Here is a 19975-nt window from a genome sequence, read left to right on the forward strand (position 1 = left end):
GTTTGGAATTTTGAGCTAAAATTGGGTTCTGGTTGTGCCCTTGGGGCTCTCCAAGAACAAGACAAAGACTTTTTTCTCCTAATAGCCCTTCAGATGTTTGAAAATGAGCAGTCTGGTCACTCCAGGCATCTCATCTACAACATAGATTCCTGATTATCCTGCTGCCCTCTACTCAGTCTTTAAAAAGATGGGGTGGGGTGGGAGTGGATAGCAATGTCTGGGCACAGGCCATCCTTCCATTTTTATTCTTTTTATCTTTTTAAAATGGCAATTTTTGCCCTTTGTTGAAGCTTTATATGAAAATAGTTGGTTTAAAAAAAAAAAAAAAAGAAAGAAAATAGTTGGTTTAAAAAAAAAAAAAAGAAAGAAAATAGTTGGTTTATAAAATCCTGGAGAGTAAATCTGATCCATAAAAGAAGACAGTATTTCTTTATCTTCAAAAGGGACATTTAGAGAATTAGGTGGTATGATGTGGAAAGCACTTGATCAAGGGCCTCTGACCCACCCAGACTGGCCTCAACTTCTCACCAAGTTCTCACCCTTGGTCACCTGAGCTTCTGCTCAGAAGGCAGCTGGCTGTAAGTGCAATAGTTAAATGAGGAAAAAGTTCGTTATTTCCGGTCTGAGTCCAGGTTCAGGAAACTATAGGCCTATGAGATACACTTTGGAGGGAGGAGGTGGACACTGCCATGAGTAAATAGGGGTAGGGACAAGAATAAGCTAAATTAGGTGGTCCTTATCCTGGGGAAGAAGGAGAGAGATTGCCCCATATAGGAAGGACCCCCAAATCTGGGTTATAATTCCTATTCTGTTCTTTAACTCCCTTTGTATTTTAGGGGGTGTCTATCGTCCAACACTTACGGCTGTTTTCCTCATTTGTAAAAATGAGACTAGATCAACTTCTCCTTTCCAGAATGTGGTCAGGCTCCATCCAGCCCACATGGAAGAGCAATTACTCTGATGGGCTCTGTGCTAGGCTCTGGGAATTCAGTGATTAGCAAAAGATAATCATGCTCTCTGTTCTGGAGATTACAGTGCAACAGAGAAAGAGGTCTGTCAGATACTGGTCCACATGATAACTTTGTCTCAGGAAATGCTAAATCACAGCACTATACCACAGCCTGTGTGAGAAGTGGACTTGGAAGAACCAGGGAGGGGGAAATGACAACACTGAACCCTGAAAAAAGTCTGGGAGTTAACTAGGCAAAGAAGGAGAGAGAACCTTCCAGAGGAGGGAGCAGATGGCATGCTAAAGGGATTGAATGATTGGAGTGGCTGAATCACAGAGCAAGACAGGAGAAGGCTAATGGGAGAGGCAGGGGCTAGACCTCTTACGACTCCACATGTATTTTCACCTTTAACCTAAGAAAATCAGGAACTTTCACTCTGAATATACCGTACGATTTGGACTGGAAATCCCTTTTAATAGAGTTTCATGAACTTGAATGGGGAAAAGTATTAAATTTTTTTTACTATCCCTTTACTCAATTATAAACAACAAAGTGCAGTAGTCTTAGCTCTTACTTGGGATTTTGTCATGCGTACAAATCAGATATGCCATCACATTATACTTGTGATGAATATCTCAAAATACTTTCACTACTGTCAAATTACCATGATTGTGTACCTGTCACCAGATTTTGTTACTTATAGCATGAGGAAACACATTTATTGCTATATCACATATTTGTCTTTTAAAATGTTGGTAACTTTATCCTATAATTGGTTTCACTTGTAATCCTATATATTTTACATATTAAAAAGCATTATGCTTCAAAGAGATTCCTAAACACATGAAAAAAGTGAAGAATGTCTGATTTGAAGTAAATGACCAAATAGGAGTTCTATTTCTAGTAGCATGTCAGATTAGATAACCTGAGTAAATCTCCAATGAGGGCAAATAAAATGCTGAATATAATTTATAAAATCTCTCTAGTTGTATCTCTTAAATGATACAAAATAAGGAATCCACTTGTATGGATAAATAAATAAACCCACCACACTGAAGAAGGCAGTGAAGATACTTTCTTTCAAACAGCTGGGTAGGAGTGAGTGGGCTGGTGGGGAGAGAGCATCCATGAGAATCTTAACCTCAGGGTGTCCCTGTGTAGTCTATAAATCCACAAGTGGAGAATTTAATCTACAGTGGTCCCAGCTTGGTAAGACTTCCCCTCCCCTTGCCCCTCCACTCAAGGACACTAGTAAAGGCAAATGCAAATGCCCCATGGAAGAATTCAGTTTAAGTCGGGCATCAAATGTCCTCAACCAAATAAAGCTCTAAAGAAAATGGGCAGGAATTAGATGTTACATAAAATCAAGATGACATCATGGGTGAAAAACAATGAATGCAAGGCAGGTGGTAACAGATCCACAAAGACTTCTTCAGCTACTGGAGACAGCAAACAATATAAAAGAAGTTTAATACATTTAAAGAAATAAAAAGTTGAAAATCTGAGCAGATAACCAGAGACATAGATAACATATATTTGAAAAAGAAAGGTAAAACATAATTGAAGTTTATATATTTGAATAACATTTTTTGAAGAGATAATAGAATGGAGAGGAAGCAATATTCAAAGAAGTAATGTGGAGAATTGTCCAAATTTGTTGAAAGGCACTGACCCCCAGATTAAGAAAGTCAACAAACCCCAAATAATGTAAATATATGTATATATTTATTATATATATATATATATATATATATATATATATATACACACCTAGCTGTAGGAGATAGCAGACAAGTAGGTTACAAAAGACTGTTGGAGGGACAGTGTCACGCACAGAGAAGTGATAGATGAGTAGCAAAATTCTTAATGTCAACAGTGGAAACCATAAGACAGAATCATCCTCAAAGTGCTGAGTAATCAACCAAAAATTCTGTACAAAGTGAAACAAGGGAAAGTGCCGAACTTGACAGTTTCCCACCAAATGACCCTCAGTAAATGGATTCTGAAGGATGTAATTCCATCCAAAGGAAAATGACTGCAGGTGTGCCGTCTGAGCTGCAAGGAGAAATAGTGAACCAAGGTAACTATGTGATATCTAAACAAACTAATGGCTATATATGAAACAAAGATAAACTGTTGGGAAAATAAATCAGGCTGGACTTAAAATGCCAAGTTCCAACTGCTCAGAAGTTGAGAAAGGAGACTGAAGAATAAGGTTTGCAAGGTCCTTGTGCTGTCCAGAAGAAGGCCATGACTACTGAGTGCCTGTCGTGTTGTCAAATAGGCATTAAATAGAGCAAACGATAATAGAATAGACCCAGTGTATGCCTTCAAAAGAAGTTAAGGGAGAAGAATAAACCAAAGAAAACAAAGCAGTCCAAAGGAAGGCAAGAAAAGAAGAACAGGGGGAACAGAATAGGTGAAACGGAATGAGTCAAAATTTCAAAATATGAAGCACCTGGGTGGTTCAGTCAGTTAAGCCTCTATCTCTTGGAGCAGGATCTCAGGGTTGTGAGGTCGAGCCCCAGGTTAGGCTTTGCATTCAGCACAGAGTCTGCTTAAGATCCTCTCTCTCCAAAAAAAAGATCCTCTCTCTCCCTCTCCCTTTGCCTCTCCCCCCACCTTGTGCTATAAATAAATAAATAAATAAATAAATAAATAAATAAATATCTTTCCAAAAAGTTCAAAATGTGATGTTAGAAATAAAATGAAATTGTTAATCACAATAAGTTTAAGTGGGCTAAATTCTCCCATTAAGATCTTAATAGTTATGCCATATTTTAAACACAAAATAAATTTCTGCTATGTACTCTTTACAAAAGACACACATAAAGAACACAGAAAAAAGGCTAAATTATGGAAAAGATACACCAGGCAGTTAGATATACCAGGCAAATATAGTTATATTGATATCAAAGGAGAATTCAGGCAAAATGCATTACTGGGAATAATAAATTTGCTACATAATGATCAATGATTTCTCTGACCAGGAAGATGCATTGATTTTAAATTTGTGTATACCCTGTAAATTTGTGTATAGCCTCGAATGACACCGGACTGAGAGAATTAAAGGAGAAACTTGTCAAAATTCCATCATCATAGTAGATTTTAACACATTTGGCAGTAATTAGTAGATCAAACAAAAGAAACAGTAAGAAAATAGAAAAATCAAGCTTGAACTAATGGACTTGACTGCATCTGATGTCTGGAAAAGACACAGTCCTTTTGAGCACACATGGAACACTTGCTGGGGGCTGACACACAGGTACATAAAGCTGACCTCAGTATAGTTCAAAGGACCAGGATCTGACTCTAGTTGGGTTTTTAAAAAATATTTATTAAAAAAAATGTTTTTACCACAATGCAATTAAGTTAGAAAACAAAGCCAACACAATAATTTAAAAAATCCATTCACTTGGAAATTTAATAACACATGTAATAAACTTAAGGGTCAGAGGAGAAAATATAATTGAAATGCGATGATTTCATCATCTTAATTTTTCACATCAAACTCATGGGATACAGTTCTTGAAAGGAAACAATATTAAAAGCCTTCAAAAAATAAGAAGGCTCAAAATAAAGCTAAGATCTAATATAAATCAAAGACCCACAGACGTAAAAGGAAGGAAATTAAGAGAACAGAAATTCATGAAACAGAGAAACATACAAAAGAACAGATCAACAAAGCAAAATCTTCAAGTTTGAAAAGACGATTCACTTTTTTTTAAAGACCTGAGTGGAATGGAATGGGAAAAAAAAATAAAACCACAGATGCTACAGTGAAAACATGTAAGAGGATATCAAGAACAACACTTTAGAAATTTTTTAAAAAGATTTTATTTATTTATTTGATAGAGAGCAGAAGCAGGGGAGAGGGGAGCAGGAGAGGGAGAAGCAGGCTCCCCACTGAGCAGGGAGCTCAACACGGGGCTGGATCCCAGGACCCTAAGATCATGACCTGAGCCAAGGCAGAGGCTTAACTGACTGAGCAACTCAGGCACCCTATACTTTAAATTTTGATAGGATGAATGACTACCTAGAAAGATAGAATTTAGCAAAACAGATCAGGAAGAAACACAAAATCAGAATAATTCTTTACCCGTAAAAGAAATGCAGTTGATAGGAAACAATATTACCACAAAGAAAACACTGCATTCAAACGGCTTTATCCGAATGCTACCAAACAGGGAACAGAGCATTCCATTCCTACACCGAATAGAAAAGAAAACCTCTCATTTTAAGAGGCCAGAATAACCGTGATATCTAAATGGATAAAAACAACCAGAAAAAAAAAAAATAAATAAAAATAAAAATAAAAATAAAAAAAAAAACAACCAGAAAAAAAACACTAAAGCCAACCCTCTCATGAGCATGTGTACAGGAATTCTGAACACATCCAACCAGATAAGTAAAAGCAATCATGATCAGGTTAGGTTTCACTCCAGGGATTCAATTCATAAATATTAGAATTTTGTTAATCGATTAACAAAGAAAAGTGGTATCATCTCAACAGATAAGGAAAACAGAATTTGACATCCATACATGACATTTAAAACATTTCTTAGCATATTTTTTAAGCCAGCAGGATAAATAGAAAAATCCATTTCCTTAACTTGATAAATTTCCTTAGTTTGACAAAAGACATCAACAAAAATCATCCAGCAAACATACTATATGGAGGAACACAGCAAGATCGAGAACAAAACTAAGATGCCCTCTCCATCACCTCTCCCTCCCTCCTCTTTAATTTTGCTGGGGCTTGAGCTAGCCCAATAGTAGGCAAGAAAAAGAAACACATTTAAAGGGTGAGAATGTGGGGTAGCCCGGTGGCTCAGCACTTTAGCGCCACCTTCAGCCCAGGGCCTGATCCTGGAGACCCAGGATCAAATCCCATGTCGGGCTCCCTGCATGGAGCCTGTTTCTCCCTCTGCCTCTCTCATTCTCTCTCATTCTCTCTCTCCTCTCTTCTCTCTTCTCTCTCTCTCTCTCTCTCTCTCTTTCTCTCTCTCTCTCTCTCTCTGTATCTCTCATGAATAAATAAATAAAATCTTAAAAAAATAGAAATAAAGGGTGAGAATGTAAAATAGGACAGCCACTGTGAAACACATGGATGGCAGTTCCTCAAAAGAATTAAACAATTGCCATATGATCCAGTAATTCTACTTCTGGACACCTACCCAAAAGAATTGAAAGCGGGGACATGAAGAGGTAGGTGCACACCCATGTTCATAGCATTATGCACAGGAGAAAAAAAAGGGGAGAAGTAACCCAAGTGTCCATTGACAGATAAATGGATAAATAACATGCCATACAAACGCCCATTGGAATATTATTCATCCTTCAAAGGAGGGAAATTTTTTTAAAGATTTTATTTATTTATCATGAGAGGCACAGAGAGAAACAGGCAGAGACACAGGCAGAGGAAGAAGCAGGTTCCCTGCAGGGAGCCTGATGCAGGATTCGATCCCAGGATCCCGGGATCACACCCTGAGCTGAAGGCAAATGCTCAACCACCAAGCCACCAGGCATCCCCAAAGGAGAGAAATTCCGACACAGACTACAACATTGTTGAATCTTGAGGACATTACACTAAGTGAAATAAGCCAGACACAAAAAAATACTGTATGGTTCCACTTAAATGAGGTACCAGCGTAGTCCCGCTCATAGAGACTGACAGTGGACTGGGGGCTGCCAGGAGCCGGGAGGGAAGGCTGTCGGGGCTAGATTTTCAGTTAGGGAAGATGAACAAGTTCTGGAGATGGATGGTGGTGATGGGCACAGTAATGTGAAAACACTCAGTGCCACTGAACTATACACTACACCTAAAAATGGTAAATTGTATGGTATGAATACTTTGTGAAAATTCTTAAAAGTTGTAAGGATTCTAAAGGAAGAAACAAAATTACCTTTAGAGGCAGATGTTACGAGTGTCCATAAACATCACTCTCCTTGAAGCCACTACTTCCTACTAAGCCGGCTTTTTTTTTTTTTAATTACTCATGATTTGTGAATGGAGATGTATTTCAGGGACTATAAACAAAATCACCATTTTTCTGAGAAAGAACAAAAAGTTTCCATCAGACTGTCAGAGGGGTCTGTGACCCACAAGAGTGTAAGACCATTTTGAGTGCTCCCTAACCTCCAGCATCGCACAGGCTGTGACCTGACTCCCTCCATCAGCAATGCCTCATGACCTCCTCCTAACCCCCTCTGCCCCCCACCCTTCCTTCCTCTCTCCCTCTCCTCACACCCACCCCACTTTTCTCTTTCATCTACTCAGGTTGTTTAAAGACTACGTAAAGTGTGTTCTTAAATATTTCTTGAATTCATTGGCAAAGCTTTAATTCTTTTAAGAGAAGCGAGGCCTTGAATTCACCCAAGCTTCAGCTTTTTCCTTATTATCCTTCATTTCCTGCATGATCGACTTAAACAGGCCCAGCGCGAGCTCAGGGCCTGGGGCCCAGCAAGGGCTCCAACACCTGTGGGATGATTAGAATACTCCAAGCCGTGTTCTGTGACCTTAAATAACTTCTGACCAGATTCTCTCGCTGGCTTCCTACCTTGCGTTTAGCAGGGGCAGAATTTTAACCAACCGAAGACCCCTGCTCAGTGCCATGGCCTGCCCCGGGGGGGTGGCGGGGATCCCGGCAGGGTAGGGGTAACAGAGAGCTGCCTCTTGGATGAGGCTCCGACTCTGACAAAATCCAGGGAATGAAAACTGTGGCCAGCCTGCTTCCCAACCGAATGAATTCTGAGACTTCTGTTTTTAACAAACTGCTTTTATTTCTATTTTTTAAATGAAATGCGATGTCAGGCACTTGCATGAAATATCAAAGGCATTTATATTGCTTAACTCTTCCTTCCTGGCTGCAGAAAGGGGGTAGGAAAGATCTGCTGGAGTAAAGCCCAGCGGAAGCCACGTGTGCAAGGCAGCCCAGTGGGTCACCTCCGCGGCTGGGGCGCCGAGGGCCGAGGGGTGGTCAGTAGTCATCGTAGTTGACGCTGGCTCCGTGCCTGAAGCTGTAGGGGCTCTGGGGACCGATGGCGGCGTCCTCGTCATAGTGACGCTGGTAGTAATCATAGTCGTGCCCATTCCGATCTCTGTTCAGCCAGTAAGTGATGTCATCTTCAAATTTCTGGAGAAAAAGAGAAAAGCAGAGAACGGATTTAAGGACACGCACCCCCACCACCACCACCACCACATCGTATCTCTCACTTTTCTCTGTGACGGCTTTTCTTCAACCATGAACAACTCTTACCAAGAACCACTTGGCTTGATAGCTTGGAGGTCAGCAGACAGCTAGAGCGCTGGTAAAAGCCGTTGCCCTCAGGGCAGGGCCCATCCGAGCCCCTGTAAACGTTTGCCCTTTGAGTTCTTAATGTACCCAACACTTCAATATTTTTCTCTTTTTTGGGGAAATAAAATGGACATCTCCCAAAGATCGCAATAACTGGGCCTGCCCCCTGGGCACGGTACACCTCTTCTTGCACACATCTTGCAGACATTGCCTTCTCTCCCCACCCTGTCCTGTCGCCTGACCCCTCAAGTGCACGGTGTAGATGCTCCATAAGTTAAATCAGCCACTGTCCTGGCATGTTTCAGCCGCACGACCTTGCAGTGATGACCTTTTATACCCATGGCGTAGTTCGAGCGTGCACGGCTGCACTTCTTCATTCCACAAACACTGACTAAATGGGCCCAGCCCGTCAGCTCTGTGCTTGGCACTGAAGGGCCACCCGAAGTAGGACACAGTCCCTGCCTTCATGAAGCTGACAGCTGCTGAGAGTCACATGAAAAGAGACAGTGGCAGTGAGCAGGGATAAAAGGGAAGGGGGAGAACTGAATCGAGTGAGAAGCAAAGAAGGATTTTCAGCTTTACAGCCGGGGTAACAGGTCTTTGCCGTCGGTGCCTCTCTTAAAAGAAAGACTAATTCTTTGTTGGTAGTGAAGGCACAGGATGAACGTAGATGGGCACTTGCACACGACTCTGCCGACAACTTGGTTCGAGGTTTGGCGTGAGGCCGAAAAGGTGGGGACAAGAGAAGGATGACCTAGGGAGCTTGCAGGGTACCTACAAGTTTGGGTCCAATTTTTCTCAAAGTGCACCCAGTGCACCCCTGCATCCAAATCTCTTGGATGCTACGAAGTGCACGTTCTCAGGCACCCGTCCACACTGCCTGGATGGAATTTTCCGGTGGTTGGGTCGCAGGAATGTATTTAATAAGACTGCCGGGTACCATGAGTATTTGGGCACTCCCTGAGGCCGGAAGGCCTGGCCTCGCCCACGATGCTGTTCTCTGTGGCCACCCGCTTCAGGTGAACCCTGGGTCAGCCTGTGCCACGCTGGTGAGCGCAGTCTGCCCCTCCTCTGTTTGCTGAACCCCAGGGGCTCTGGCCTCTGCTCAGCCCTCCTGCCTCAGCCAGGAAAGTGAGAATGTTTGCTTTCCTCACAACATTGCAGCAAATCATCTTGCTCCTTGGTTTTTGGCATTTTATAATCTTGTTTGAAGTTTTGGCAAAACTCAGACCTTGAAATGTCAAGGGTTTCAAGAAGTTAAAAAATTGTTCTATGAGCACAGAAATAACACAGACTTATATTTTATAAATCGATACGTGGGAGTGTGACAGAGTCGAGGGGGGGATCGTAACTCCATTGCCAAAGACAACCACAAATGACACTTTGGCGTATTTCCTTCTAGTCTCTTCTGTGAATATTTAGTTCTAATCTTATGGATCCTCACCTTATTCTCACCTTGTCACCAGTCATTATTTTAGCCATTTCCATGCTACACTTTTAATGCCCATTTTCAAGGACTGCATCAAAGAAATACAAATTACTACAAATGACATACCATTTTCATGTTCAAGCAAGTACTTATTATTATTTTTTTTTAATTTTCAATGAGAATTCGAGGTGGTGCTGAAGATGCTAGAAGACTGGTGCTCTCACACATGGCTGCTGGGAATGTGCAATCTGACAAGCCTAAAGACCTGCGAGTGATTCTACCTTTTGCCTCAGCAACTCCACTGGGAAGAACACAACACCAAGTACGAAACAAACTACACACGAAGATGCGAGTCATAGCACCTGCCTTCTGGGTGGTTATGACCATAAGTGAATTCATACAAGTGCTTAGATTCCTGCCTGGCACGGAGTCTAGATGTAGGTGTTTAGCTTTTTGCACAGGAAGATAATTAGGGAATAACCAATATACCCAATGGTTGGGAATGGGAAGGAAATTATAATCCAGTTACATGACTGCACTTTATGCAGCCATTAAAAATGAGGCTTCTAAAGAGTTTAATTTTTTTTCCATCTATTGCAACATCTTATACATCCTTGATGCACAGTATGAATCTTGGGCCATTTAGGAAAGTATTTCCAGCTACCCCTGCTGGGAGATGCTGCCCGTCATCTGCCCCCATGCCCTGGGGCATGGGGTGGTGGGCTGAGTGTTCTCCAGGCCGCCGAGCCTCCAGGAGAGCGCTCCGCTAGCGCCGCCCTGCCGGGCACTCTGTACACTGGCTTCTGTGCCAGCTTGCTCTGCCGCTGCCTCACCTGTACCTCCCCGCTGGGAGTCTGTCACTGTAAACATTCTTTTTCCTTGACTTGGCGAAGACATCCATTCACCTCCCTGCCTGGACCCATGAACAGAATGGAACCAACTTTCCCTGCAAATGCATTGCCAGATTTTTCCGAAAACATCTGCAAAGACCCATCTCTGTTAAAAAGTCACCTTTTATCTCTTCCCATCGTCCCAGGGGTCTTTGCATCGATCTTGTTGTTTCTGACATACGGGAGAGGTAAAGCTGCAAATTTTTTTTGGGGGGGGGATGTTATGAGTTATTTTAAAGACACCCAGGCAAAACAATGCAGATACATTACATCGGATTCTGGGATGAATTTAAGTCCCTGCCATTTTGGATGACGACTTTTCTGAAATCCTGCTTCCCATTCGTGTTGGAAGAAATTCCCATTTGTTTGTGGTGTGATGAAAAATTCCAGCTGATATCCCTATATCCTGATGGAAATGTTATCCGGTGCCTGGGTAGGACCTGGCATACAATGGGGGCTCATCCTTTGGAGTGTGTTACGAAGGCTAATTTTCTGTGCCCTATTTCCCCACCAAGCTGCTGTCCCCACCACACTGCCCTGAAGGGAGCCAGGCCTCCAGGAGGCGGGAATACCCACCGCTTCGTCGAAACCCATATAGAGGAACTGCTGATACCACTGCTGGACCTCTGGCCGAGTCCGGTCCCACAGCTGTCGCTTCTGGCGCTTCAGGCTGCTCAAGAATTCTTTGGCCTTGCTCTCGCCCACTGCCACGTTAGTCTTAGCTGGAGCAGGTGCTGAAATGATCAATTCCCCACCCCCCAAGGTAGAAGGAATGATTTCTTTTCTTATTGGGGTGAGTCACTAGTATCTATCCCAGACCCCAAGCCCACCCTGCAAGAGGTGGTTTTGATTCTGAAGTTCATTCTTACATCACATGGGATAAAATACAGCTGCCTGTCACTGGACTCCATGCCCCTTGGCAGTAAGTTCTCCATTTGGGTGCAGCCCTATAAAGGGGCACAGGCCAGCCCCCAACTTCAAGGGTACGAGGGAGAGACAAAATTTTAGCCCATCCTCTGCAGCTACTCACCAGGCCTAGACCCCAGGTCTCAGGCAGGGGCTGGCGGCTTACCCCTTAGGTGTTTAGACACAACTATCTAGTTGTATGGCCACACAAGTGGATACTCCTTATATGTGCGAGCATGAAGATGCCGTGCTTGCTCAGGAGACCAGGAAGAAAAGAGAATGAAAACAATAGCCCAAGCTGGTGGGCTGGTGAGCTCTCAGGCTGGGGAGCTGGGACAGGCCCACCTTGGGCTACCATGCGTGGGCCTCACAGATCATCGACAATTTGACTGAGTCTTGGAGGGCACTGGTATACACGGCTTCTCCCAGCATCTTCCCACTGCGGTCACAACTGTTTAAAAGGCACCACTTCTGCAGGAAGTGCTCAGGAGGAGCTGTGCCGCTTGGCTTATCCCTGCTCTCCACCCCCTCATCTAGCAAACTGGATTGACAGTCCCCATCTTGGTGTTGTTACGAAGGCCACATGGACATTGGGAGAGAAGCTCTATGAGTCCCTTGGTCACATGGATAGAGCAGCAGTGGATTTGTTTCCTCACTTCCCGTTCAGTTCAGGGTTTGTTACAACTCTTTGCACATAGTGGGTGCTCAATATGTGTTTCTAGGCTTGACTTGAAAAAAAGCTGAGGATGTGCATCAGGACTCAGGAGTGTCTTGGTGGTCTGTGCTTTCCCACCTCTGACAGGCCGGCCCTTCCAGAGCTTCCATCACCCCAGGTGTCCTGGAGGAGTGTGCTGCCCGGCACGGAGATCAGCGATTGGCCAGGGCCTGGGGAGCGGTTGAAAATGCTAAGGAAGATGCTGGGAGCTCCCTCAGGAGCCCTCTGCCCCTATGAGGACCCCAAGTACTCGGCACCTGAGGAATCTCTGGAGGGGGCTGTGGAGCGTGTGACTAGCATGAGGGGCCCCCATGGTCAGGGAGCAGACTCCCACCTGCCAGAACCGCTCTTAACTGCGTGGGGGTGGGAGGGTAGGGCCGAGGAGGGACAAACACGGGATCAAAGGCTCACGCCAGAAATGTGGTCCCACTCCTGATTTTCAAGAGCTAGACAACTTCTTTATTTTACAGGAAAACATGACAGTTCCGAGGGGAGATGGCCTTCACAAGACCCCACGATCGGTCCAACTGATCTACCTGATTCTGGTGAGCCCGGGACTCAGAGTGCCTGGCTCCCAGCCTGCTCTGCTTTAAACATCTTGCCGCTGCCACCACATTCATCATAGGAGTATTTTTTCACAACAGGTGTTAGTAACAAAACAGTTTTTTCTGTGCCACCCTGCCCCAGAGGGCTAATTAGACACCGAACACCAAATAGTGCTAATCCCAGTCTACCTCACTGATGGAGGTTCGATGTTCTCTAGAGGATATGCTCTAAATTCAGATAAAGGGCATCATGGTTCTAACACACAGAGCATTCGATTAACACAGTAGCACTGTTTCTTTTATTTTGGAGTCCACACTGACAGCTTTCAGGAAAACAATCTTCAAACACTTACTGGCAATAATATTTACCTAATAAAATACCACACACATACCCACAGACGAAGCCCTTCAGATCTGCCAATCTTTCAAGGAGTAAACACTTCCGATTTTCCAAATACAAGACCCCAGTGAGCACACTCAACATGGCCTTTCACTGGGATCCATTAAGAATGCCGCCCTTGTCCGTGTGGGGTTTGCTTACCTTCCCGCTTCTGAAGCAGCAGCTTGAGTTTATTCCCATTTATGCCACCTAATGGAAAGAAGATAGAAATCAGGTCAGAGTTGCACTGTACACTTTAATTTCCCAAGTGCAAAAATCAGAGGTGGAAAAAAATCACCACTTGGCAACCTGGTGGTATCACGGTTTTCATGTTTGCTGCATTCCATGTCGTGCAGGAAAAGCAATTCAGGCTGCCAGTGGCTCATATTGGTGACCATGACCATGGCTGACCAGGGGCGCTAGGATTTGAGATACTCCCTGGGAGAAATGACATTGTTCTTTTAGCCCCTTACATATACCTTATGATGAGGCCACCTGTCATGTGTACCTTCCTGCAGACTCTCCCTTTTTTTGTGGTAGAACAAATGGAATAGTGATCCCCCCAAATTTACATCCACCCAGAACCTCTGAATGTGGACTTATTTGGCAATAGGGCATTTGCAGGTATAATCAAGGATCTCAGTTAACTAACTAAAATGAGGTGATATCACGCTGGCTCTAGAGTGGGCTCTGAATCCGATGGCTGGGATCTTTGGAGGCAAGGGCGAGGGTACAGAGAAGGTAGCCATATGAAGGCAGAGGTGGGCAGCTATTAAGAACTCATGCTGCCACAAGCCAAGGAATGCACTTTAGCTCTTTAAAAAAATCCAGCCCAGTTTTACAGCTTACCTGGATTATCTTCCCAGTTTGGCATCATTGGTACCATTTGCTGTTATTTATATTCAGTTCTGAAAGTGTTTCTAATCAGCCTAAACATCTGAATCGAAAACCTGGCCTGGTAGGACACCCTCCTCCTCCTGGTGAGCAGATGTGAGGATCTGTAGACACCTCTGATCCTTAAGCGCTATACATAGGTGCAAGGCTTATCCGGTGAAGGGGTGTCTAAAGCATCCAGGAGAAAAGCCCGACCTCCCAAATAACGAGCAGAGCATGTTCAGGTGTAAGGAGATGGTCTGGCCCCAGGATGGAGGAAGTGGTGTCCTGTCCACCTTTCACAGCAGGTTTTTGCTTCTGCAAAGATACAGTTTCCTGGGAATAGGAGCCATAGTTTTTGCCAGACTTTCAAAAAGTGTCTGGGGCCCAGATAAGATTAAGAACCCCTCCTGCTTAAAGAATTGACTATGTAACTGGAGGAAAAAGCCACACGTGTGACCAAAGGCCACAGATTAGCTGCCTGCAGCTGAGCCTTACCTGGAGCTATGTTTTATGAGTGCACCCAGTGTTTACAAAATCTGAATTTGAATGCTCTGGGCCCCGAGTCACTCAGCACACCCCCATGGTCCACAAAGAGCCTATTAGCCTCTGTAGGCATCTGGATTTGAAGGCTACCCCACTGCCTTTAGAGGGGATGTGTCAGCCAGGGAGCATGGCTGGGAACAATCTCTAGGAGCCAGGGATTTTTTTTTTTTTTTTTTGGTACATCATACATTTATTACCAACAACCCTCTCAACTCCAAAATTTGGCACAGGGATTAAAAATAAGCATTACTAGTCACTTTCACTAAGAATGCACAAACTTTGTTAAAAATTTACCAAGCCTTCAAATGATTTGGCTACAGATATTTATAATATATACATTTTAAACTACGTTAACTGATACAGTGGAATCTGATCTGAGAAAACGAGTCAGCAAGTTGTTTCCAGAAACACACTTGGGCCATAGATTAGGGCATAAAGTAAGGTTTCCAACACCTAGGCAGCCACCCCAAAGATGGGGTGAGTCACCCCAAAGATGTTCCCCATCAAGAGTACGTAAGCAGAGATGAGCCCTTGACGGGGCTCCTGTAGAGAGGATTATTTAATTAGATTGGAGGGAGACTACTCTTAAAGGCTGTACTTCCCATCAAACCTTAAGAGTCAATAAAGAAATCTGTGAATACACTTGCCAAAGCAGACAGATCCATTCCTTGCCACTAATATTAGCGTTTATTAATATCTTAACATTTGTCCATCTTTTAACAACAGCGTGGCACACACAGAATTAAGTATCGTCCGCCCATCTGTTTGCCTTCTGTAAAAGCACTTAACATTAAGTGAATGAAATGTGGCCTCATGTTGAAATAGACACTGGATTCAGGCATTGACGAAGTCGTTGCAATTTCTAACAGCAAATGTGTCACTGCGGTTCCAGAAATGAAAGCCTCACCAAATCTCAGCTGTACAAAGGAAAGGCTCGGGAAAATCCTAAATTGTGAATTATTAATGTGGCCACTGTGCCAATTACTACCCACTGAAGTATAAATATTAATACATATAATCAGATACCACATTAGTTTGAGGGGAAAAAATGAAAAAATGAAGAGCTGTGAATTTTTTCCTACAGTATGGATTTTTTGGTCCCAACATCATCAGTCACTACTTCTAGATGGTGATAACAGGCACTCTTGAATTTATTTAACCTGACATTAGATCTCCCAGCAGATGCAGAATTGCAGGATATCCCTTTGAAGGTGCTATTAATAAACTGCTCAAGAAGGAGCAATGATCATTTTCCCCATGAAATGTTTTTGGAGGTCATAAAGAGCCACCTGTGGGACTCAGTGTATAAGGATTTTCATTTTATGTCATAAGAACTTTCACACTCCAGCTCAATGATGATACTATTTTACCTGACACTGTTCGCCCTGTTTTTCATATGAGTGAAGTAAGACACAAATCTGAAAAGGAATGGCTTTGGCAGGTGCTCACTCGCTTTATAAGCATGTGCTTCTGGGACGCCTGGGTGGCTCAGCGGTTGAGCGTCTGCCTTCGCTCAGGGCGTGACCCTGGAGTCCCAGGATCGAGTCCCACATCGGCCTCCCTGCATGGAGCCTGCTTCTCCCTCCGCCTGTGTCTCTGCCTTTCTCTCTGTGTCTCTCATGAATAAATAAATAAAATCTTAAAAGAAAAAAAAAAGGATGTGCTTCTGAAAATGGGAGGAACGAAGTAGGAGAGGTGGATCAATCACATAACTGATTAGCCTCCCCTGTGGTTGTAATTTAGAAGGAGAGCAATTCTCTCCAGTGGAACAGGTCCCTTGCTATTGGGGCGACCTGGAGCTTTGGCCTCAGGACTCCTAGAGGTGGGCTTCCTCCCTCTCTTCCACCTGCAGTTTCTTTTCCACACCTGTTTTGAATAAGCAAGCACAGAAGCCAAGCTATGAAGGGTGTCTCCCACAGTCATTAGCCAGCTACTCTGCAGGGGCAAGCCACCAGTCTCACGTGTTGGGCCAGTATTCCGTGCCTTCCAGTAAGTCCCCTTAGCAGGAGATCCGGGATCCCCCTAGGCCTCTCCGGGTTGTGAACGGTGACCCTACAAGTGGAAGGCGGTGTGGGCAGGCCAGAACCCTAAGGCGGGGTCTGTGGACTCCGGGTTCAGATGCCTGCACCAAACTGCTTCATTTGGGGGGATTTGTACGAATACGCTCATTTTATAGGGAAGGAACCTGGAATTTTCAACCGGTTCTCTGAGGGCTCCAGGAAGCACAGAAGGTGAAGCGTTTCTCCTTTAGGAGCACTTCCCCGGGCGGGAGGGGAGGCCTGGGAACGGCGTGGCACACCTGGAACTTGAGTCGGTTGGGGAGCGCCTGGCAGGGACCTGCCGGCCCGCAAGAGCCTCTGCATCGCGGCGCTCGGGGCTCCCCGCAGGGCTGGCGCGCCCCCCGCCGCCGCCCCCCGCTCCCGACCGTGACCCTCATTCTTTCCCAAGGCGACCACGCGTGCCGGAGCCTGCCCTGCCCCTGGTCCTCCGTGCGCGGGGCAAGCGCGCCGCCCCCACCTGTGCGCGGGCCACACCCAACACCCTGTGTCCACCCGGGTCCCTGCGCCCTGGCCGGTGTCGGATCTCCCTCCCGCGCCCCGCCGCCGAGCCCAGGGCACAGCTTACCCGGGCCCAGGCACAGCAGCAGGAGCAGCGCCAGCGCGGTCAGGGCCAGGACGGCGGGCCGCGCGGAGGAGGCGGCCATGGCTGCGGCGGGGGCCGGAGGGACAGCGCGCACCCGCAGCCGCCGCCGGAGGACTGGGCGCGGGGACCCGGGCGCGGGCGGCGGGTGCTGCGTCCCTCCTCCCGGCCGGGGCGGGACCTGCCCGGGGGCCGCCCCTCGGCTCCGAGGCAGCAGAGGGCCGCGGGGCCGGGGGAGGGGGGCGCGACGGGCTCCGGGCCCGGCTGGGGGTGCTGCCCCGCCCCCGCCTGCGCCTCCACCGCGGCCTTTGGAATTTCCTAATTCCCGCGCCGCGCCTCGGGGTGCTTTAGGCGGTGCTGCGTTTTGTGCGATTTTGAAAGGCTCCCAGTCTGGTTCAGACCCGCAGGTCAGGAAGACTTCGCCCCCAAACTGCCCCATAGAAACCAGGAACTGGGGGAACTCCTAGGTGTTCGCAGGACAAATGGGTCCCTGTGTGCCCCCTCCCCCCGGTAACCTGGGCAGCTTAGGAGATACTCACGTCACGGGGCCCCCCACAGGGAGCCTGCTTCTCCCTCTGCCTGTGTCTCTCATGAATGAATGAATGAATAAATAAATAAATAAATTAATTAATTAATTAATTTAAAAAATCTTTTTTAAAAAGATACTAAAGGGAGACCCAGTGAGCGGCAGAAGTGCCCCCCTCCCGCCAGTGCCAGGAGCAGAAACGCAGAGGACGCATTGGCAGGCAGTGGGGGGTGGGTAGAGAGAATTAAGCCAGAGTTGTCCCAACTGCCCTTAGCTGCTCACCTGCATTTACCAAGTGGCCATGAGGCCCCATTACCTTTAGGGGCCCTTCCCGCCTAGGATCTGCTCTGCGCCCAGCAAGGCTGCTTCTGTGCTTCGGCTGGTCAGCGCTCTGCCTGCCCCCGCACCCACCCCCCACCCCCCGGCCGGGATTCGCTCTCCGAGGGACGCAGTCGGTGTAGCCCCCTGCGCGCAGTGACAAAGCGGCACCTTATTTCTGAGCGACAGTACGCAGATGGTGGCCGAGGGAGGGCAACGTGTGGAGGGTGTCACAGAATCACCAGGACTTGTGCCAGAGAGAGCTGAAAGGCCGGGTCACGCACCTCACCATCGATTGGGGGGGGGGGGGTGCTCACCAACCCTGGGGGAAACTGAGCGGTCAGGGCGAGCAGAAAAGGCACAGTAGGGATCCCTGGGTGGCGCAGCGGTTTGGCGCCTGCCTTTGGCCCAGGGCGCGATCCTGCAGACCTGGGATCGAATCCCATGTCGGGCTCCCTGTGCATGGAGCCTGCTTCTCCCTCTGCCTGTGTCTCTGCCTCTCTCTCTCTCTCTCTCTGCGTGTGACTATCATAAATAAATAAAATTAAAAAAAAGAGAGAGAAAAAAGAAAAGGCACAGTAGCAAACCGCGGTGAGTGTCCTTGATTTTAACCCGGGGCGAGACATGTATCAGCAGGAAGAAAACCAGAGCAAATAAAAAGCCAGGGCTCTGTTTGGGTTGGTTTAGAACATGCATTAAAGATGTTAATTGTGTTCTCATTTATGTTGTGGGCATCACCCCCACCCCCTGCCTGCTCCAGATCTCCAGAGGGATGTGCTTCTTAGTGCTCCTCATCTCTTAACTAGGGGCTGATCAGCACCGAGTTCTTGTGGCCAGTAAGACAGTGGCCACCTCCCTGGACACTTTCTTTTTTCTGTCTTATGGATGCAGACCTACATTTCCTCCCCTCACCTATCCCTTCCCCACTTCAGTTGAAAATGCGGAGCAGTGATTTTATTTTCTCCTAATTCAAAGATTCCAAAGGGAAAAAAAGGTCTGCTTTAATCAGCTTAGACAGTTGGGGCATTTGAAAACAAACTGAATATTGAATCCTAATGTTTTATGAGGCTATATTAAAAAAAAAATCCAAACCTTGATTTAAAAAAAAAAAAAGAACACTGATGTAGAATTGGTCAAATTAAGGATCCTACAGAAAATAATTTTTAAATAATTGCCATAGATGGGAAGAACCTTTCCTGAGATCAGGCTCCAATTCCTTTGCCCTGGGAGCTCATTCATGTGCCACCTCCAGCCACCATCCTGGGCCCCCTGGGACCAGCAGCACCTTTCATGGGGTGGGGGTGGCAGGCTGTGGTGAGAAGACATTGCCAGAAGAGTGTGCGGAAGCTCGGCTTATACCTTCTAACCACGGTGATAACCAAGCAGATAAACATGATCACATTTACTTGCAAAACAAGAATGGTTTCCAGAAGGCTTTATGGTTCCTGGATAAGTGGGATATTACACATCCCCAATTATGATAAATTTCTCCATCTCTGCCAATCAAAGAGACAGCCTCTTCAGGGAAAATTTGTATTGAAATATAATGTAATACAGAAAGGTATGACGATCAGATATATGATATCATGATCGGGAAATAACTTTATCAACCCGCCAGGGGCCCCTCCCCATCACCTATCGGTCATGTGCCATGGTAGTTTGGTTTGAAGCAATCGTCCTTTTTTTTTTTTTTTTTTTTTACAATCGTCTTTTAAAAAACATTTTAGGGGCATCTGGGTGGCTTAGTTGGTTAGGGGTCAAACTCTTGATTTCCAGTCGGGTCATGGTCTCGGGGTCATGGGATCCAGCCCCAGGTAGGGCTCCATGCTCAGCAGGGAGTCTGCTTGAGATTCTCTCATCCCCTCTGCTCTGCCCTTCCCCAGCCCTGTGTTCTCTCTAAAACACAAAATGTCATTGATGTTTCATTTTTCATTCTCTTAAAAAAGAAAACCCTCAAAAT

At 45.7% G+C, this 19975-nt stretch overlaps 1 protein-coding gene across 1 annotated transcript; it reads right to left on the reverse strand.

Moving 5' to 3' along the window:
- Positions 1-7713: 7713 nt before the first annotated feature.
- ECRG4 (ECRG4 augurin precursor) lies at positions 7714-17325 on the reverse strand. The gene is made up of 4 exons (XM_041754137.1): positions 17157-17325; positions 13275-13322; positions 11144-11301; positions 7714-8086 (listed from the first exon to the last, which is right to left on the reverse strand). Exons 1-4 carry the CDS (start codon positions 17233-17235, stop codon positions 7931-7933), a joined length of 441 nt encoding a protein of 146 aa, XP_041610071.1. The 5' UTR covers positions 17236-17325; the 3' UTR covers positions 7714-7930.
- Positions 17326-19975: the final 2650 nt, after the last annotated feature.

The sequence above is a fragment of the Vulpes lagopus genome, chromosome 5, assembly GCF_018345385.1.
Source record: "Vulpes lagopus strain Blue_001 chromosome 5, ASM1834538v1, whole genome shotgun sequence".
Taxonomy (NCBI): domain Eukaryota; kingdom Metazoa; phylum Chordata; class Mammalia; order Carnivora; family Canidae; genus Vulpes; species Vulpes lagopus.